The sequence below is a fragment of the Octodon degus genome, unplaced genomic scaffold, assembly GCF_000260255.1.
Source record: "Octodon degus isolate 3935 unplaced genomic scaffold, OctDeg1.0 scaffold00008, whole genome shotgun sequence".
In the NCBI taxonomy this organism is placed as follows: Eukaryota; Metazoa; Chordata; class Mammalia; order Rodentia; family Octodontidae; genus Octodon; species Octodon degus.
The window spans coordinates 4853801-4876484 of NW_004524584.1; the positions used below are offsets into that span (position 1 = coordinate 4853801).

Here is a 22684-nt window from a genome sequence, read left to right on the forward strand (position 1 = left end):
GGATCACCATGAATTTGAAGCCAGCTTGGGTAGTGAGTTCTAGGGCTGTGTAAACAAAACAAAACAAAAAAGAGAGACAAAGAAATTGTGATAAATAATCTTCAAATTTCTTATCATTGAGGCTTTTGCCTTTGGAAATGTACTCTACAGAAATAAATTTTATTAGTTGTGTGAAAGCATTCATGTTTATTGCAGAATTTTTGATACAATGCAAAATCTGTAAATAGTTTTGACCACAAAGAGAAGACTAATCACGTTGTTATTTAAGATATAATTCATATATGTATTTTGACTTGAAAGGTAATTAAAATATATTAATGTTCAATGTATAGTATGATATTTAGGTGAAACAAGAAAATTCTGTGAGCTTTTAAAAGATGTTACAGATGTGCAATAAAATTGTAGTGTAACCCAGCTCAAAAATATGACAATAGAAGATCATATATTCAGAAGTATCAGATATTTTATATCATATTCTTTCTTGTTTGTCTTAAGACAGCAAACACCTAATACTTGTTTAAAAGGGGAGAAACAAAATGCTGCAGCAGCACAAATACTAAAATTTGAGCAGTACAGAGATTAGCATGGCGGCTATGCAAGGATGATGTGCAGATTTATGAAGCATGCTGTATTTTTTTAAAAAATAGAAAATAGCCAAAAGAAAAAGAAAATATCAAAATATAGGGCTTAACTTTAGTCTTTGCAATAATTAGCAATAAAATATGTCTTCAGTTTTTATATAATTATGTTCATTTTAAGTAGTTATTATAAAACTGTCCTACTCATACCCGTGTATTTTGTTGCACCTTAGCAATGTCTGACCGCCAGGAGAGTGCATTAATAGAGCTAATGGTTTGTACAATACGTCAAGCTGCTGAAGCACATCCTCCAGTGGGAAGAGGTACCGGCAAGAGAGTAAGTTACATTAGTGACAAATAAAGACTTTTAATGTAATTAACATATTAGAACATTTACTGTTATTTGTGTCCCTATAAATAGTATTTTTGTAAGTTGTACATGCTGTGATGCTGCATCTTTGAGTCCTATCTACTAAATTCATTTATTTTAAAAGGGCATAAAAGCTCAGAGGCTGACTGCTGACACAGGAACTTGCTCTCCTCTGTTTATTTACTATTTTTATTTATTTCATTTTCTATTTAGTGCAGAGTCTTCAGGGTCTCACTACATAGACCAGATTTATAATGATTCTCCTGTTTTCAGCCTCCCAAGCACTGGGATTACAGGCGCACACCACCACGCCACGTCTCACTCACCATCTCAAGGCGCCCCCAGGGTGGGGCTGGCACAGCAAGTCGGGATCAAATCCCGACCACTGTGCTCTGCCTAAGCAGGCGCTTTAGTCTGCTGATCTATCTGGCCAGCCCACATGTCTTTGTTTAATTGCTATGAAATCTTAGGTGAATATTTGTGTTCTTAACTTTCTTATAGGTATTAGATGAGATATTATAGGTGGAGAGGTTGTTTCTCCTCTGTTGGTAAGAAGTAGGCAAGTCCTCTCTGCAAAAATAACAGCTATAAACATGGAAAATTTTTTATCAGAAAGATCAATTTATCAAAGATAAAAAAAAAAATTCAGAAGCACTTTTCTTGGGCTGGCCAGATAGCTCAGTGGACTATAGTACCTGCTTAGGCAGGCACAGGGACCAGGGTTCGATCCCTGGCATCCCATGACACGCCAGCCCTGCCACCAGGGTGTGCTGAGAGGACGACTGAGACTGGGTGTGATGACACGTGCCTGTAATCCCAGCAGCTGGTAGGCTGAATACAGGACAGTCACTACAAGTCTGATCTGTGTAGTGAAACCCTGTAGACCCTATACTAAAAAAAAAAAAAAAAAAAAAAAAATAAAAAAAAAAAAAAAAAGAACCCCTACTTAAAAAAAAAAAAAAAAAAAAAAAAGTTTTTTTTCTTCACTGGTAAGGTTTCAGGTAAAAGCAGCAGGAGTCTTTGTTCTTCTTTTTCCAGCTTTATATACAGTACATGTGTGTTCCCTACAACTTGTTGGTAAAATTTGTAGTTTTATCAGAGTTGTACTTTCTATAGCTTTTTTATCTGAGAGAATGGATTGGATATGGATAACTGATAAAAGTTCATAGCTTTATTAACTGAAAATTCCAAACTTTGCGGAAACAAACTGAACACCCAGTTTTGATAATGTGAAGATGTGATTCTGTTTATAATAATGGTAGATTAGTCAAAAATATAACTGAAAAATCATGGAAATTAGAAAGCCATGAAAGGATTTGATAAGCTCTCTACACATCCCTGGATGACTGGGCAACTTTAAAGAATCCAACAGAAAGTCAAGCCAAAGATAAAAACTGGCGTAATTTTGAATATCCTCTGTAATGTATAATAGATCATTTCTGAGAGTGGCAAATCTTACTAAACTGAGGTATGTGAATACGATTTCAAGATGCATCACTAAGAGACAACTAATTTCTTCAAATATATCAGAGTTTCCTAGGATGATGAACTAAGACTCAAAATAATAAAAATTTTGAAGAAATCATCTGTACTCAATAATACAGCATGATGACAAAATAATTTTTTTTTTTTTTTTTTTTTTTTTGAGCAAGATAGAATCCATGCACCACAGAGGAAGTGAAGCGAACAGTTTAAAGTTGTTCTGAAAAACATTAAATTTGGTGGGGCATGTGGCTCACATCTGTAATCCCAGCACTTTGAGAGGCTGAGGCAGGAGGATTGTAAGATCATGCCCAACCTGGACAACTTGGTGATGTAACAAGATATTGTCTCAAAATATGTGTGTGTGTGTGTGTGTGTGTGTGTGTGTGTGTGTTAGTGGGGTTTAGCTGTGTAGTTTAGGCTGGTCTTGCTGGCTTCAAAGTCATGGTGATTCTCTTGCCTTATTCTCTCAAGTGCTGGGGTTATAGGCATACACTACCATGCCAAGTTTAGAATTTTAAAAAGGGTTGTATATATGGCTCAGTGTAAAGGCCTTGGGTTCAGTCCTCTATACTGTAAATAAAAAATGGGAATGTAGCTCAGTGTAAAGACCTTTACTGTAGTGTAGTATATTCTCATGAAGTCATAGTTCACAGTTCTAAGCCTCAGTTGTTGGTAATTTTTCTTTAGGACCCAGTAATTGGTCACTGAAACCCCATCGTTTCAGGAAAACTGTGTATATCCTCCATAGTTGTTTTGGCAGGAAGCTTGCAAGTAGCCAATACAACAGCATTATTCAGTTTTCCTTGCTGCTGATTGGATGCTGCCCTGTAAACCATCTCCCTCAGATGCACCAGCATTTCTACGTCCTAAGATGTTTCTGTGCTGTGTAGCTAGCTCAGGTGTTCTGGGCTTTATTCTGAAAGCCTTAAGATGCTGCAAAATGCCTGCACTTTCTAAGTGTTTATTAAGTTAATTACATAACTGCAAAAGGCAGCATATTTAGGATTTAAACTATAGAAATAGACATTTACCAGGTATTTTTTTACCATATCTGTAATCCATGGGGTTTTTTTTTTCAAAATTCATGTGTGCACTAAGAATGTAACTCCTGCAGATTTCAGGTGTTCACTTACTGAAGAAAAAAACTACTTTAAAACTAAAACTTCTTTCCAAAAAGTTTAAAAGCCGTAATTACTATATTATCTTAAAAAAATTTAAAGAAAAATTAACATGCATGCAAAGAAACTGTGACCTTACTGGGGCTAGGGGACAAACAATGACTATAGGAATGCCCTCTCATTTGGTTCAGATGTTATGTTTAGCAGAAAACTACTTTAGTGCCCGTATTGTAAATGAATTCAAATAAGTAATGGAAAATGTATTCAAAGAATTACATAAAAGTATGAGAAGAAAAGAATTTTAATAATGAGAACCAAGTAATTTTAAACCCAGGAATGTATCTTTCATAAATGACAGTGTATTAAAACCATTTGCAGATAAACAAAAAACAAAAACTTGAGAGAAGATCTACCTTACAAAATATATTAAAATGAGCATCTCAAGTAGTAAAGAATATCATGCAATGGTAACTCTAATCTATGGGTGGATATAAAAGATTGTATATATATGTATTGTTCTTCTCTTAATTTTTTTATTTTATTATTTTCAAGAGTAAAAATAAATAGAAACAAAGAAATATGACAACATAGTAGTACATATGTTACAGATTTTCAAAACAAGAATAGCTAATTAACAATAGTTGTTATATTATCTGTTTTTACCATCAGATCTGTTGCGTAGATTAATATAGTTATGTAAGACTGGACAGATAACTAATTACTAACACTTTCAGAAAACCTTAACTTTTTCTATTTTCTTACCTCGTTTTTTAAAATTTTATTTTTTTTATTTTGAAGACTAAAAACAGAAGCAGAAACAAAAAAAGAAACAGGGTAACTTACAAAAATACATATATATTTTCAAAACAGGAATAGCTAATTAACAATGGCTTTTATATTATCTATTTTTATTGCCAAATCTGTTATCAGATTAACAGTTATACAAGATTGTAGAAATATTTGCATATTGGTGCTTGTTTTCAGGAAATCTTTTTAAAACTTCTTTTAAAGACAATATAATAATTGATAAGACATTACGTATGGTACACATTTAGAAGACCAAGATGAGAGTTATTCAACCATGTGTTTTGCATTACACATTCCTGACCTTGATGTAGTTTCTCAGATCTCAATCTTAATTTTTAATGAGGCATGAGATTATTTAAATCAGTAATTATTCTGTAGTGTTGTATAGTGCTGTTGTGTTGAGATTATAATATATGCACATAATAATTAGTACTAAATTAACTCAAAATAATGAAAAAATATGGAACTTCACTGGAGAAATATCACGATATTTTGCTGAAGTTAATTCAATATTAAGCTGAAATCAATTAAGGTTAGAGATAAGTGTTTTAATCCCTAAAACTGAAATGATGGCATTGTCAAGAGAAATCATAGTAGTATAGAAAAAGTGTTCAGCTCCAAAAAGATAAAGAGTAACTAAAAGAGAAATAAAAGACATGAAACATAAAAATTACAATTAACAGCTGACAAGGTGACATATATTCAAGAATATCAGAAATTATTTTAAGGGCTGAGGATGTATTGAGTGGAAGGATGCTTGCTTAGCATGCAGGAGCCCTAGGTTTAATCCTGAGTATCAGAAAAGAATATGAGAGAAGGAGGATTCCAATCAAAATACAGAGATTTGAAGCTGTACTTTGTGGCAGGAAGATCTCAAGTTTGAAAATAGCTTAGGCAACTTAGCAAAACCCTGTCTTCTTTTTTGAAATGGTAAGAAGGGATGGAGAAGTAGCTCAGTGTTAGTGTGCCTCTGAGTTCATTCAGTCCTCAGTATAAAAAAAATTAAGGTTTATCAGCTTGGATCAGATTGGAAATTGAAAATATGTTGAAGGTAAAAAGAGTGACAAAAAGTCATAAAGTGAGTATGTGAAGAAAGCATTATTATAGGCTTAAAACAAAGAATGTCACTAGAAACAAAAAGAATGTCCTATAAATAAGTCAATACATTAGGAAAATCTACAATTATGTATGTAATATACATATGTATGTATATGTTCATACATACAAAGCCCCAAGATATATAAAACAACTGAGAAATTTGACAGGAGAAATTGTTCAATAGTTAAGAGTTAGTAAAAGAAAGAAAGAAAAAGAAAAAAGGGGAGGCTGGGGAGATAGCTCAGTAGAATAAGCGCTTCCCTGGCAAGCACAAGGGCCTGAGTTCAATCCCTGGTTCTGAAAAAAAAAAAAAATTCATTATTTCTCAAATGAATACAACCTAGGGAGGCATGTTTTTCCTTCTCATTTCTTTTGTTAAACACTTTAATTTTTTTCTTGATCGTAAATTTTCTATCACTAATTCTAAGGGCTTGATTTGTTCAGATTAAGTTACAGGTTTGGGGAAAGAATAATTTTTAGCTGAACATGATAATACATACCTGTAATCATCCTACCTGAAAGGCTGAGGCAGGAGGATCATGGATCATGTATTCAAGCTGTCTTTCTGTCTGTATCTTCATGCTCACTAGTGCGCTCACTCTCTCTCTCTCTCTCTCTCTCTCTCTCTCTCTCTCTCTCTCACTAAGTTTTTGCTTTGTTTTGTGTGTTTTTATTTTTTGTACTATTTTGCTTTGTTTCTTCCAGTGCTGAGACTGAAACCAGGGTCTTCACACTGCGATCCATTCTCAGCTCTTGTTTTATTTTGAGACTTCCTGAATTACCCAGGCAGGACTCAAATTTGTGACCTTCCTGTCTTTTCTAAGATACTGGGATCACAGGGATGTGCTTCCATTTTCAGCCAGAAGGATAATTTTTATACTTGCTATTATACCATAAAAATGTATAATACTTCCTTTTCCTGAATTAGTGATACTAACATTCCTAGGTAACGAAATAACTGGTGAGGCAAACTTTTTGAGTAGAGGTGCCACTAGTAGTAAATGGAGTAATGCTGGAATAAATGCTAGTATTTTCGTATGCAAATAATGGATCTAGCCAACATCATCAGTGGCCTGTAGTTAATGAAAAGGTAATGGGAAACTTCAAAGTGTATATGTGATCTGAAACGAACTGAATCCATTGATTAAACTTAATTATACTGATTTTGGGTTTGTTTTATTTTAGGGTTTGTTTTTTGTTTGTTTGATTGTGTGGTTTGTTGTTTTGGTTTGGGGTTTTTGTTGTTGTTGTTTTGGCTTTTTTGAGACAGGATCTTGTTATGCACTTGTTGAGGATGATAAGCTTTATTTTTTTAATTAATTTTACTGAGAAACAGCAATAAGACAGTTTCAAAACTGATTAGTAGGACAGTTTCAATAATTAATACATTGCATATTGTTGTCTTCATAGTGGTTATTCATAGTACAAGATGCAGACATGATATCTTGTCCAGACACTATTAGCACAAATCTTTCTTCTCATTGAATTAAGAGAAAGCTGTGTATCTATCTTAGCTATTTTGTATATACAGATACAAAATGGTCCTTCATTTGTATTCCCTGGATGAAAATGATGTATTTCTATACAATGGGGTATTACTCAGCTATAAAGAATGATAAGCTCAAAGCCTTTATATTCAAGTGGATGCCACTTGAAAATATACTCATAAGTGAAATAAACCAGACCCACATGTGTAAATATCATATAGGCTCCCTAGTGTAAGAACTCAAAAGAAGAAATAAAAATAGAAAGGTATAGCAATTAAAAGGAAAGTGAGAACTTACGGATTAAACAACGAGGGCAAGGAGAAAAGCTAGGAAACATGACAGAGGCAAAGCCATATGTTTATATGCACAAGATGGTTAAGGCAATGATCTTGAGAATCTTTAGCAGGTTTTTGAAACTAGCGGTGAATTGGTAGGATAAGCTTTATTTTTGATCCCTTTTCTGTTAGGGACATTCACTTAAATATTTAAGGGTAAAATTACATGCAAAGATTTGCCTTAAAAAATTACTGGAATGAAAGTCTTTCAAAACACTTGCTAAAACAAGATTTACAGAGTGCAAATGGTTATTGTAATGGTTTGAATATTTTTAGATTTTCCATAACAAAAATATGGCCCAACACTAACTATTGATAGCCCCTTCAGGCTAATTTCTGGTCTGTTCACATATAGTTTCATTTTTTAGTACTTTCTTGCTTTTCTTTCAGAACAAAATGCCCAGATTTACTTTCTACATGTAGTGAACTGTTTCAAAAGTTAGTCTTAAAACAATAAGCCTTCATTATTGTATACAATTCTTGTGAGCCAGACTTTCACAATGATGGCTTAGCTGTAAGGTCCTTGTGTTAGGGTTAGTCCAGATGTTAGTCCTTGTTTTAGCACCTGAAGGCTTGACTGGTATTGCAGAGTTCACCTACATAACTAGAAGGAGATCTTGGCTCTTCTCCACATGAGTCTTCTCAGGATATGGCTGCTGACCTCTTCAGAGTAATGAATAGACAGTTAGGTGGGCCATGCCATGTCTTCTTATGACCAACTCTCAAAAATCACACACTATCACCATATCATACTACTGATGTAGCTGAGTTGTGGAACACTTGCCTAGTGTGTGTAAGGCTCTAGGATCAATCCTGAGTAGTGTAAAAAAAAAATTTAAATAATAATTTTTAAAAAATTAAAATTTAGGGCTAGCTAGCTCAGTGGAGTAAAGCACCTGCTTAGGCAGAGCACAGCGGCCAGGGTTCAATCCCCGCATGCTGTGCCAGCCCTATCCCCAGAGTGCGCTGAGACTGTGATTGAGACTGGGTGTGATGGCACATGCCTATAATCCCTGCACTTGGGAGGCTATGTAGCAAGACCCTGTAGACCCTGTATTAAAATACATTAAAAAGAAAAAAATTAAAGTTTAGTTTCTATAACATCCTGTTGGTCCCACAAGTCAGCCTTATTTGAGGCGAAAGACTGCATGGGCATGAAGACCTGGAAGTAGAAATCATTCATCATGAAGCCTGATTACCCTAGCACAGGAATCCATAGTTTCTCCCTTGAGCCATGGTTCCTTTTAATAAAGAGATAAAAATCAAAATCCTACCACTGTGAATATTGATTACTAGCAAGTTATAATTTCTGCATTCATTATTTCAGATTCAAATTTAGCCTGACTTTTTACCTTTTAAATGATAAGGTTTTTCTGCTTTTAGAAGTAAATATTATAAGTAAAAACCAAGTAAAAATATGTATTCATAGAAATCTTACTTGTATACCTTTTTCTACCTTCTATTCCAGTAACCATTTAAATTTGTGTTATAAATTAACCTTCCAGTACTTCATTTTTGCATACATATAGTTAATGCTTGTACTCATATAAATAAATGTATTCTTATTCGCCATTCTTCCTGCTTGTCAATCTTCTACAAAAGATAGGGAACATTATGTACTCTTCTGATTTCTTTTTGTGGTTGTTAACTGTGTATCTTGGATGTACTCCATAACTATTTGAATAACTTCATTTTCTTCATTTGCTGTACAATGAAGTTTTGGATTATTGCTAGATTTTTGCTACTAGAAATAATGAATGTGGGTCGGGCGTGGTCACATATGCCTGTAATCCCAGCAATCAGGAGGCTGGGACAGCAGGATCCTTGAGAGTTCTAGACTAGCTTAAGTTACAAAGTGAGCTCAAAGCCAGCCTAAACTGCATTGTGAGACTCTGTCTCAAAAAGACAAGAAGAAAAATAGTGTGCATGTGTCATCTTTTTACAGTCTACTATTAAAATAGCTGTGCTGATAAGGTTGCATTGCCAGAAATGGAATTTCTACATCATAGGAAATATATACATACGATTTTGTTGGATATTGTCAGATTCCTCTTTCTGTGATGACATGCTGTTTTTGCCATTTCATCAGATGTATTGAGAGGAGTAGATGAGTTTCTGTATAAACAGTGTCTGATAATGAGAAAATAATGCAGATATATCCTTAGACTTCTTATACATAGTCACATGACTTTTATGATATCTTAATATTTTTAATCTATTCCTAATTATATATTCTTCTATATGTATTATTCCCTTAATTACTTTGCCCAGAAGTAGACAAAGTAATTGGTAAATCATTCCAAAGTGTTATTCAACCTCTTAATTATATAAAATCATAAAAATGCATCTTCTTTCTCATTTTGAGATCTACATTTATAGTGGCATTTTGTGTTGGCATATTTCTGTTTATGAAACCGTGATGGTAAATACCTTCAGGAAAATAACAAAACGCAGAATACTTTGGGGAAATTACCTGAGACTGAGCTTACAGTTTAATATTTTATTTTTGAAATCACTTGTGGTTTAACAAGTTGATACAAACTAAAGCGATAAACATTATCAACTTAAATTTGTTGTACGACCATGGGCTATACTTTTCTTTAGAACAGATTTATGAGCTTACTTATAAGGAGACACAAATAGAAATTAATCTAGACATATCATTCATGGATGCTTTGAAAATATATGATGATTAGCTTCTGGTAATATCAAAAAACTATACTTTAAAAAAAAATTTGTATTCAACGTAGGGAAGATTGCTGTAAACATTGACATTTAAACTAGAAAAATATTTTATTTCAGCGTTTTAAAATTTATTCTATAGAAATATTTGTGTTTTCATTTAAGTTAAACAAATGATAATTTACCAGAACTTTAGCTATTTAATAATGATGTATGTTAAATAAATTTGCTTAAAACTAGATATATTTATTTTTAGTTCTATTTACCACTCCTTCATCATTTTGTGTAACAGTTTGGATTCATAAATCAGCTCATTGACACTCTTACTCTTTTACCATTTTATTTCTAGGTGCTAACTGCCAAAGAAAGGAAAACTCAAATTGATGATAGAAACAAATTGACCGAGCATTTTATTATAACACTTCCTATGTTACTATCAAAGGTACAGCCTGATTTACAATTCTGTGGTAACATACCACTGACTTTGCTTTCAGTCTGCTATTAAAATAGTTACCACTTTTTCTTTGCTGCTTCTTATTCCAGTATTCTGCAGATGCGGAAAAGGTAGCAAACTTGCTACAAATTCCACAGTACTTTGATCTAGAAATCTACAGCACAGGTAGAATGGAAAAGGTAAGATACTGAAATTCAAATTATATTTCATAAGTAGTTTCAGTAAGTGCATTATTTTATTTTCATGTATTGATATTTCTGTATTTGTTACTTGGCATGTGCTGACTTTTGACATCATTAAGTATTAACCATTTTTTTTTTCTTTGTCCTTAGCATCTGGATGCTTTGTTAAAACAGATTAAATTTGTTGTGGAGAAACATGTAGAATCAGATGTCCTAGAAGCCTGCAGTAAAACCTATAGCATCTTATGCAGTGAAGAATATACCATCCAGAACAGAGTTGACATAGCTCGGAGTCAGCTGATTGATGAGTTTGTAGACCGATTCAATCATTCAGTGGAAGACCTGTTACAAGAGGTCTGTTCTGAAATTAATGTGTTTAAACAATAGTTTGGGCTAGCAATTATTTAGGATAGCTGAGTATATGAACTATTTCTGATGCAAAATAAAACCCAGTAGAACTCTTTAGTCCTTTTAGAACCTAGAAACATCATTTTGCCAGTGAATTCTATAGTGATCGATCTAAATAGGTTATTTTTGGGGACAGGCACTGGCACAGCACCTGCCTGGGTTCAAGGTCCTGAGTTTGAGTCCTGCTACCAAAAAAGGTTATTTTTATGCTACCTTTGTTTTTCCCTCTTTTTTGTTTTAATACCTGTTTTACTTGTTTTTGGAAGCCATTAGTTGATTTGAGAGGTGTAGTGATTTGTTTTCTTAAACAGGGTCTCATTGTATAGTTCAGGCTGGCCTTGACCTTACTATAGAGCCCAGGCTGGCCCGAAACTTGCTGTGATCCTGCTGCCTCAGCCTCCCAGGTGCTGAGATTGCAGGCAAGCACCACTATACCTAGCAGATTTCCCTCTTTCAAAGAAAGTCTTCCTAAGGTCAACTTTTTCTTAACCCATTTTATTTCCTATTCTGGGACCTAATTTCCATTCCAGTATCACTGAAATAGTATAATATGCTGATGAATAGGACATGCAAATTAAATGTACTGATAAGGGATGCATAATCACTTTGAAAGCAGTACACTATAATAGCAATTTATTTTTCTAGTTATTTCTAGGATAACTACTTGCTCTCTCTTCCCAATGTATATGGCAATCTAGAATTCAGTAATTCTTTATGCACTGACAACTAGGCTGATCAGATTTTCATTTTAATTTCTGTAACTTATTTTAAAAGGTGTTTTTCCTATTATTTGAACTTTTCATATTTTTCAAACATAATTTTTCATTATGAATTTCAGATTATAGATATAAATGAAAATCAGTGAAATCCACTCCCAGGCCCACTTACTGAGACTGGAACCCAGGGCCTTCAACATCCCAGGTCCTTTATTTTTTATTTTAGGACAGGGTCACAGTAAGTTTCCCAAACTCAGTTAAAGCTTGAGTTCCACTTGCCCCAGCCTTCCAGTACCAGTATTACAAATGTACATCATGTCTAGCTCAAGTAGAATCTTTGAAGTAATGATTAAAAATGATTCAAGAAAGAAGTGTAACCCAATGCTAGTATTATATACCTACTAGCTAGTAGCTATACCTACCACACATTAGGTTGTGGGCTCAATATAAGTCCCACCAAAAAAAAAAGCACAAAAAACTGAAAAATCTTCTCATTCAGCAGTGTCAAAGAATGTATTTGTAGTACTCATTAGAAAAATGAAATGAAACTATGTTGATCACATTTAAATACGTAAATTGCTGATTTCTAGATATGGAGATCATGGGGGATTTTTCGTATTTGGTTTTATTTGTCTACCATGAATGTGTACTACTTACATAATAAAGAATTTTTCAGTTAAGTATTAATAGACTTCATTGTGAATTTTAGTTATGTTAATGAGGTGCTTATTATTTATAGGGTGAAGAGGCTGATGATGATGATATTTACAATGTTCTTTCCACCTTAAAGCGGTTAACTTCTTTCCACAAGTATGTCATTTTATTTAAAGAAGATATAGTGAATAGTTTACACTAACCCATATGTGCAAGCTGATTATAGTGCTTAGTATTCATATAACAGTGGGAAATTTTAGAGAAATATTGATGTTATTTTTTCTAGATTATTCAGTCTTTCCAGCTGAATTATATTAATTAAGGTATATAATTTATTAATCTGATTGTTTAATGTACTCACTGTAACAAATTTAGATGAGCTTAATTTGCAGAATTTTATATGTATCATTTTTAATTGATGTCTTTAAAAATCATGCTAAATACTGGTATGGATTTGAAGATATGAAATTTCAGAGGATATGAAATTTCCATTAGAAAAGAGGAATAAATTAAAGCTATCTACTGTACAGATGATGATAACAGTTAACACTGTATTACATTCTTGCTAATTGTTGAGAGTAGAAAAAAAGAATAGAAAGAAAAATGGAAAGAAAGCTCTTGTAAGTAAGCAATGAAATATGCTTATCTAGTCCATGAAAAAAGGAAAACAACTTTGTTGTCAAAAGAAAATTTGATTATGATGGTTAACTAATACTTTACATTTTAAAAGCAGTCTTTTGAAATTCAAAGCTTTTAATCTGTCTGGTAGCACATTCCTATAATGCCAGCCTGTCTGATCTGATGCAAGATGATCAGTTGAGCCCACAAGTTCAGGATCAGCCAAGGCAACTCTATGAATGAGTGAATCTAAGCATTTTATTTATACACAGGTATATTTTCGAAATTCCATAGAAAAACGAACTTGTATGTGTGTGTGTGTGTGTGTGTGTGTGTGTGTACTTTTTATTAAGGGTTTACAGGGTCTCACTATGTAGATTGGATTTGTAGTAATCCGCCTGTGTTCAGCCTCCCAAAGAGCTGGAATTACAGGTGCACACCACCATGCCCAGTCTCAGTCAACATCTCAGCACACCCCAGGGGAAGAGCCAGCACAGCACGGCGGGGATGGAAACCCAGCCACTGCCTCTGCCTAAGCATATGCTTTAATCTACTGAGCTATTTGGCCAGCTGGAAAAACGAACTCTTTTAAAAAAATATTTTCTCATCTAAAGACATGGCAGCCAGAATCAAAAGGAGAATTTTTAGTGGAGTTCTTGACAATTTAAACTTTTGTTCAGAAGTCTTCAGCGCATAGAAAGAGCTGTACTACTTGTTTGTTTGTTTGTTTGTTTGTTTGTTTTTTGGAGACATGGTGTCAGCTATGTAGTCAGGCTAGTTTCAAACCCAATCTTTCTGCCTCACTTTACAAATTTCTTTCCCATTTTTCCTTTCCCCTAGTTTTGCCTTTATTTTCTTCATAAACACAAATCTTGTCATGATTTACACATAGCCTTATATTTTTAAATTATGAATGGATTTGTTTAAAATATATTTAAAAAGAGAGATTTCTCATGTAAAGGTTATTCATGAACTTAGATTAACCATGTGGTAGATATTTTATTGCTGTCGGTTTTTGTAATGAAGCTGTTTTTTATTATTTTTTGTCTCTGCTCTACCACCACAACCACCACACATGCACTTTATGGATCTTTTTCAACTCTTTAAAAAAGGAAGTTATTTTCTTAATACAATTGAGCTTAAGATTTGTTCATTATAGAATAAAGTTAATGCATCTTTTGTTTATTTTAGTGCTCATGATCTCACAAAATGGGATCTGTTTGGTAATTGCTACAGATTATTGAAGACTGGAATTGAACATGGAGCTATGCCAGAACAGGTAGGGATTTACTGATATTTTTTTCTGTCTTATAAAAGGTAAGGTTCCGTAAAATCGGGTGATTGTCAAAAGTCTTTTATAGGAAGTAGGTAATTCTTTAATGTATCTACCCCCTTTTAGAATTATTACCATAGTTTTGCATACCATAGATAGGTGCATTCAGATATGTTAGAGCAGAGAAAAATAGAGAACTTTCTGAAGTTTCATAGTAATTGTACAAATTAATGAGATTCATTATGATACATGCATACATGCAGTGTATTTATCATGTCCATCCAGTCTTCTTCCACCTGTTCCCCAGTTAAAGCCCCCTCCTAATCCCTAGTGGTCTTCCTTGTACTTTCAGATAGTGCTGTTCAGTCCATTTGATCTATAGTGTAATTTAATTCTAATAATTGGGGACTGAGGGGTGAGATGGTCTATCATGATTGGAGTAAGGCATTGTAGTCTTCTGTTATTGTGTGGGTCTATCTCTTTAAGTCTAGTATTTTTTTAACTTATAAAATTGGATGCTCCAACATTTGGTGCATATATTAAAAATCATGTCTTCTTGATCAGTTCATCTTTCGATCATAATATAGTGACCTCTGTCTCTTCAGAGTATTTTGTTAAGTATAAATATAGCTATTCCAGCTTGCTTTCCATTTATATTAGCTTAGAAAATCATTTTCCAATTTTTACTTTTAGTGTATGTCTTTAGAACTGACTTGGATTTCTTGTTGAGTTTGTTTTTTAAATCCATTCAGCCAGTCTGTCTTTTAATTGGAGAATTAAGATCATTTGTGTTTAGAGTTACCATTGTAAAGTATGGGCTAGTTCTTGTCATTTTGTTGTTTTCCTTCTAGTTGTTTTGAATATATTTATTTCTGCTCTTATTCATCTTTCTGGTTTGATTGTTTGCTGTACTGACATTTGATTCCTTCCATTTTTCTCCTTTGTGTACTCTTTTAGTGGGATTTATTTTTTCATGTGTTCTCATGATGATGCTTATCTTTTTTTTCAACTCTGCATGTAGAATTCTCGTAAGCATCTCTTTTTCAGTGTATTTGCTTTGAAATGGCACTCTAGTTCAAGCAGTTTGTGGACTCAGCTATGAAGTCCTAGATGACCTTGAACTCACACAAGTCTTCTGCCTGACGCTCCAGATGCTAGGATTACAAGCATGCACCACAATCCCCAATCCTTAAATGTCTGTGGTTGTTTTGGCTTTTGAGTTTTGGGGGTGAGGGGGTTTGTTTTGTTTTGTTTTGTTTTGTTTTTTTGGGTGGGGGGTGGCTGCCAGGAATTGAACACATGACATCACATTTGCCAGGCAGGCCCTGTGTTGGTGAGCTGTATTCCTGTCCCTTAAATGTCTTTCGTAAGGCTGTTCTTGTGTTTGTGAATTCCCTTAGTTAATCCCAATCTTGGAAGATCTTTATTTCTCCTTAAATTCTAAAGAATTGGTTTGGGCCTGGGAGATAGCTCAGCGGTATAAGTGTCTGCCTGGCATGCACAAGATTCTGATTTCAATCCCTGGTACCAAAAAAAAGAGAATTGATTTACAGTTATTTTCTTTCAGGATTTGAAATACATTATTTTGTGTCTTCCTGACCATTAGTGTTTCCACTGAGAAATCCTCTGGTAATCTAATGGCTTTGCCTTTAATGTTTTATAGATCTTAATATTCTTTGACCTGTAATTTTGACAATTTAATGTGTCATGGAGAGTTTATTTTCTGATCATGTCTCTTTGAGGTTATAATGGTCTTTTTTACCTAGATACCCATTTATTTCCTCAGATTTGGGAATTTTTTCTGTTATTTCATTGAATAGGTTTTCTATGCCATTGACCTTTATTTCTTCTCCTTTAGGTATGCTGATTGTGTGGATGTTTGACCCTTTAATGATGTTCCAGGATCTTCATTGTTCTCCTTTTCCTTATTTTTTGTCTGAATGTAATATTTCAGAAGACTTATCTTCAAGCTCTAATATTATTTCTTCTGTTTCAGCCAGGCCATTATTAAGGCTTTCAGTTGAATTTTTTTTTTTTTTTTTAGCTTTTTATTTCTGAGATACCTGTCCAGTTTTATTTCTGTTTCTTTGCTGAATTTCTCATCTATATCCTGTCTTATGTTCTTCATTTTATTTTGTCATTTATCTGTATTCTCTTGAATTTCATCAAGCTTTTGAAATCGTTCCTTTATCAGGCATTCCATTTACTTGGCTGTCTTTGGAGACGGAAAGTTAAAAACTTCAGGAGTTATCTTCATTATCATTGTTAGATACTTCTTGTATTTTGATTTTTGATGTTATTTGTTTTATTTTGATACTGAGGATTGAATCCAGGGCCTTCAGGGTATACTGTAGCACCAGCATGACGGTAGTGGTGGTGTTTTTGAATCTTGCTAAGTTGGTAAATTGACCAGACTGGGCTCAAACTTGTGACCATTCTGCCTCAGCCTCCCAAAGTGCTGGAATTACAGGCACATATCACCCTGCCTATTTTACTTAGGTTTGTATGATGAATTTGTACATCTATTGGAATGGCTATCTCTTCTCCCTCTGTGTGTGTTGTTGTCGTCTTCATTTTTTGTTGTTGCTTAGTTGGATTTGGGGGCATTTAGTTTGTTTTGTTTTCTGGTGTTTTGAGACAAGGTTTACTATCTGGTTCAGGCTAGCTTTCAACTCACTATGGAGCTCAGGTGGGCCTTGAACTTACAGTAATACTCCTGCCTCAGGCACTCAAGTTCTAGAATAATTGACATGTACTACCATGCTCTGCTCTCTTCTGCTTTTGTATGATGACCTTCTTAGTAGTACCTTTGGCCTGATGATGTGTCTTAGGGTATGTTTCTTTTGCAATGTTGAGTTGATTTATAGCTGGTCACCATAATGTAATCACCCTTTAACTTCTTCAGCTTTGATAAACAGTTTTGGGAATGGGGCATAACACATCAGAGTCAGATACCCACTGGCTTTGCAGTTCTTACAAATGTGCATACACTTTGGTATTATAGGCAGGTATGGTATAGCCAGCAGAGTATGTGGATGTGGTATGGTTGCTCCTAGAATGGGAGTGGTAGCCCCTGTTGGCTGATAGCTTTCCATGTGCTCCTGATATTGGTTGTTACCTGAAAGCAATTGTGCCAAGCATTGTGGTGCATATCTATAAATCCAGCACTCAGCAAGCAGAGACAAAAGGATCCTGCAAGTTCAAGGCCAGCTTGGACTTCATAGAAAGACCATCTATAAATTTTTTTTAAAAAAGGGTTATGATAGTTGTGTGAATTGTGGTGAATGACTTGAAGCTCTTGTCCTCTCATTAGAAACTGGTACAGATGTAGGTGCTTAATGGGGGAAGATGAAGACACAGTGGTAGTTCCCCTTCTACGATACCTGCAGTTTTGTCAGCAACACATGACCTGACCAAATACAAATAGAGCTCATGTATAGTGCCAAAGGGTATGTTATTCCCCTCTACTGCTATTTGGGAATGTCTACTCAAGAAGAGGACCTCAGACACCCCCTAGTTATAACTACCATTGGGCAGGTTGGTGGCCAGGAGCTTTTGCCTCTCCTGTCCTTGAAGTAGCAGTGTCCACTGGGGCCAGGACTAAGTTGTGGTTATAGATGGACATTTCCTCTCAGCTGGTTTAGGACTGTATCTCAGTCACAGAGAGCTACTCACCCACAGTCCTGAGTTTGATCCCAAGCACCACAAAAATAATAATTAAAAAGTGGAAGAAATGATTATGGCTTATGCCAAGCAAAACTGCTCTTCATGTCGTCTTAAATTATGCACCCTATAAGCAAGATGTTGGTTAGTGGGGTTATGCCAGCTCGGTTGTACCACCTCTGCTACCTCAGTTATTTCAGTTGTACCAACCAGATGTTGAACAGCAATGAATTCCAGCTCAAACAGTTGAAATCCTCTGTTGAGTTTCCACCTGACAGAGCACAGAATTTTGGCATTGCCTGGTACACTTCTCCAGATCTTTTTTGGCTGCACATGCTGGGAGTGGAGAAAAAGTTGGAGCACCAGTGGGACAGCAGAGGATAATAGTGGAATTACAGTTTTGTGCTACAAGGGGAACAGCAAAAAATGAATTGCTTACCACCCTAGGTTTTGACCCATAGAAAATCACATGTAACTGCTCACACTGTTGGTGTCAGAGATAGATTCCCTAAACCCCAATTGTAGAGAATGGTGTCCTTTGCTACCTTTTCGTCATGCCCATATTCCCCAATAACATGGTTGTGTTCCTAGCATGTTTGTGTCAGAGTCACTCCCATGAGCCAGGATTGTCTTTTGAGGTAGATACATGAAATAACCAGAGGATCCCAGATGGGAATATGCAGAGATTTCATCTGCCAGAGCAGTACAGACTCAAAAATCAGCATTCTTATAATGAAAGATCCCAACTACCTTATCTTAGAATGTGAGTGAACAGCTTCTCTAAAGCCAGCCCACTGTACAGATCTAGGGGCAGGTCTAAGTCTCTTATCTGTTAAGGATGTGTCTGGCAGGTGCCATCTTCACAGATAAAACTTACTATGACTCTTTCCCTTTTACACCCACAGAGGACACATTCATAGGAGATAGGTGCTGGGGTATTTTGTTTCTCTTGCTATGCTATTCTTTCAAGACTCTGGATTTTATCAGATTTCCATGTTCTGCCATTGAATTCCAGTGTTCTCCCACAGTTTCTCACCTCCACATGCTGCTGCACACCTGTTGCTTCTAATTCTGTCCTGGGAAGGAGCAGACTACTGCTGGGTGCCTTTATTCCACCATCTTGTGCCCTCCAAAATAATGAAATTTAGCTGTACTTTATCCTAAAATTTTAACATTAAGGTAAACATTATTGCTTTTCTAGGAAAAATGCTGTAAATTACTATTGAAGTGATTCCAAAACTTTTATATAATGAAAATTTATGATTATAACTCTTCTAGGTACTATTCTAGGTATTGATAATATCAGGACATGGTGTGGCTTAGTTTTTGTAGCAGAACCATAGTTAAATAAATTGAGAACCTTTAGTAGGTTTTAAAGTTTCTGTATTCACATATAAATTGGAGTGGAAAGGGTGAGAATTCACCAAACTTGACTGAGTCTAAGAGACTTGAGTAAACTATTATCTTAATTCTATGAGAATGGAAATAATTATTTTATATACTATGGACACTGGTGAAAACTAAAATGCTAGCTTCACAGATGTAGGTAATGTTTAAGAATTTTTCATTCTTATTTGTTACTGTAGAATACTTAGGTGATATTTTATTACCCTAAAACAATAAAAATTTCTGTGGACAAGATAATTCCATATTAAAATTTTGTTAAATTTTTGTTTAAAGAAACAAATTTTTGTTTAATTCTTTTGTTAAAGAAACCAGACACTAATTCATCTGGACTCACTAAATCAAATAGGAGAATCTTGAAGTTGGGCCCAAGCAATATAATAAGACCTCTGTCTGGAAAAAAAAAAAATAATTACAAAAAGTGTTATTGCTGATATTTTAAATTGCCTAACATGATTTGTATAGTTGTTGTTTGATTGATTCATATCCGTAATCTAAAAAATATTTATAATGATTTGTCATTCATATACATTATTTTGTACTGTATTATAAGAATAAACTTTCCTGAACCTATTTATTATTAATTCATTCATTTAAAAACATTTTTATTTCTTCAAGATAGGATCTCACTATTAGTCCATTCAGGCCTTTAATTTGCTGTGCAGTCCAAAGTAGCCTCAAATTGTCAGTCTTTCTGCCTTAGCCTAGAGTGCCGAGATTACAGGCGTATACCACTAAATCTGGCTGTTTCTTTATCAGTTTAAAAACTCATGAATTCCTATTTTACTCAGCTTGTTAATTTAATATTCATGAATTTATTGTGGTGATCTGGTTGTTACAGCTTTCACCAGTGTGACTCTTTTGGAACCAGTTTCTGTGTGCCTTTCATATTTTTTTAGCACATCCAGTGAGATTATGTTACAAGGATTGCTTAAACCCTCCCCTGCGCTAATGAATTTTTAACCTATTAAAAATATCAAAAGTTACTACAGTTTGTTTAGTTAATTTCATTGGTACACTTTTGAGAAGGATTTTTTTTGGACTGGCTCAGGCTGCCTTAAGGGCGGGTCTGGTAAGGCATGTAAAGCTGGGGATTGAACTGCAGTCTGCTGCGCCTGACTGCGTTTGCATGAGCAGACACTTAAACAGCTGAGCTGACCAGCAGGCCCCCTTCATTGGTACACTTTTAATATATATAATGATCACATTCATCATAAGGAATTTATACCTGTATATGTCTTGAGTCTTTTATTACCCATTCCACTGTCCTCCCTTCAATCCTTCTTTCCCTTCTCATTTATAAGAGCTTTGTTTTCTTTTTTTTCTCCTAATATTTATTCCTTTACTTCCTCATTCCCGCTTTCTGTTTCCTTCCCATTTGAACATTTTCTTGATACTTCCCAACATTTGCCATCCATTTTGATCCTTATTTACTATTTGGGTTTCTCATACAAGTAAAACAATGTGATATGTGAACATATGTATGATTATTTCATTTAAAAATATGTTCTCTAGGTGCATCTATTTACCTAAAATTATACTTCTATAACATAATAATCTTTTGCTTGTGAAAAACTCACATTTCTGAATTTTTAGTATTATCTCTTCTTAAGAGTTTTTTGTAAAGTAAAACCAAGAACTATTTAAATTATCCCTGTCCTACTTTGTGACTTTCTATTTCCTGTCAGTATAATTTTAAGTCATCTTAGTCTTTTCATACATTCCTTGTCTTTACAATTAGTATACTTTCATTGTATTGATGCTAAACTGAAGCATAAAGGCATTAAAAGTTTGACTAAGATCACAGAGCTCTGGTACAAGCACTTAAACCAAGTTTTTTTTAATTAAAAAATTTTCAGTATATTATGACGTAATACATCTTGTTTACTTCAAATAAAGTTTTTCATATTCTCTGCTACTAATATGTTTGTGCCATTTATGGCACCTCAGGATATATATCTGTTCTTTACCATGCCTTCTTTTCCCTACTTCACAACCTTTTGATGTTTACTGCATGCTGGTTTGGTTTTTTCTTGATTTTTTTTTTTTTTTTTTTTTTTTTTTTTATATTAGCGTGTAGAGTCTCTCGCTTTCAGGCATGGTTTCATTTTATGTATTTGGTAGCTTGGATGCAACTTGGATTCCTAGTGATCCTCCTGTTTTCAGCCTCCCCAGCACTGGAATTACAGGCATGTGCCACCACGCCCAGACTAAGTTGCTGGCTCAGCACACCCTGGGGACAGGGCCATCGCAGCATGTGAGACCAGGGATCAATCTCTGGTCCCTGTGCTTGCCAAAGCAGGTGCTTAGTCCACTCAACTATCTCACTGGCTCTCTTGATCTTCTTTTTCTAACTGTTCTTGTATGGTATTTCATTGGGAACTGTGGAGAGAAACTAGATGCCTAGTACCTAATCTATCATCGTGAACAAGAAACACATTATTCAAACTGAACATATTACAGGGGGTAACTTAGTCCAGATTATTTTGAGGGGGATAGATTATAGTTCATTGCATACAGTGATAGAGTCATGCTTTCCTTGAAGATTATACACTTCCCTGATTAGCCCTAGAAATTGTTTCATTTACTTCTTATTCATTGTTCCTTGTATATACTGTACCAGACGTTTTACAGTTCCTTTATCCACCCTCTATAAAAGGTAGGTTCAAAAGCAAAATACCAATAGAAAACAGAATGCTTTCCTTTTCTTTTTTTCTACATACATACACAGACACACATCCAACTTGCCCCTAACCTAGTCATTATTTACAAGAAAGAAAGATAGATAGATTGATTGATTGAATACCAGGTCCTGAAGGTATAATGAGTACAAGATTAGAAACAACTTTTAATCTCAAGAGTTTTTTGATCTTTTTCATAAATACTACCTGTTAAATATCTTTTCTTGCCATATGCTTAGTCCCTATTGCCATGTCTTTAATCCCTCACTTACAGTGGACCCTTGAATTATGAACTCAATTAGTTTGCAAAGGCTGATTCTAGCTTGCACAGGTTGTAAGTCAGGACTCTTTTCCCATAAGAAATAATGGAAATACTCATAATCCATTCTGGACCACACACACACACACACACACACACACACACACACACTCTTTAACTTTTTCATAATAAAAAAAGATTGCATAATTTGCCAGACACAAATGATTTTTCTAGCATATTCACCAAAAAAATCACAAAAAATGTTTAGATTACCAGAAACAATTTCATACTATACTTACAATTACAGTTGACCTCTTTGGCTTGCAGGAAGGGAGAATTGAAAGTGGTTATTGTTGGGAGGGAGAGTCTCCTTCCATAAAAATATCACAAATCTAGCTCTGTGGAGTCTGGC

At 34.6% G+C, this 22684-nt stretch overlaps 1 protein-coding gene and 1 pseudogene across 2 annotated transcripts in view; both read left to right on the plus strand.

Annotated features, from left to right (window-relative positions):
- The window catches only part of Stag1 (stromal antigen 1), a 462283-nt gene that overhangs the window by 371495 nt on the left and 68104 nt on the right, over nt 1-22684 (plus strand). For both annotated transcript variants that reach the window (XM_004624996.2, XM_023705036.1), the window contains exons 16-21: nt 812-915; nt 10310-10402; nt 10504-10593; nt 10747-10950; nt 12460-12530; nt 14184-14271. In XM_004624996.2, coding sequence (XP_004625053.1) covers nt 812-915; nt 10310-10402; nt 10504-10593; nt 10747-10950; nt 12460-12530; nt 14184-14271 — 650 coding nt within the window. The remainder of the gene's footprint in view (nt 1-811; nt 916-10309; nt 10403-10503; nt 10594-10746; nt 10951-12459; nt 12531-14183; nt 14272-22684) is intronic.
- LOC111814234 lies at nt 537-636 on the plus strand (annotated as a pseudogene).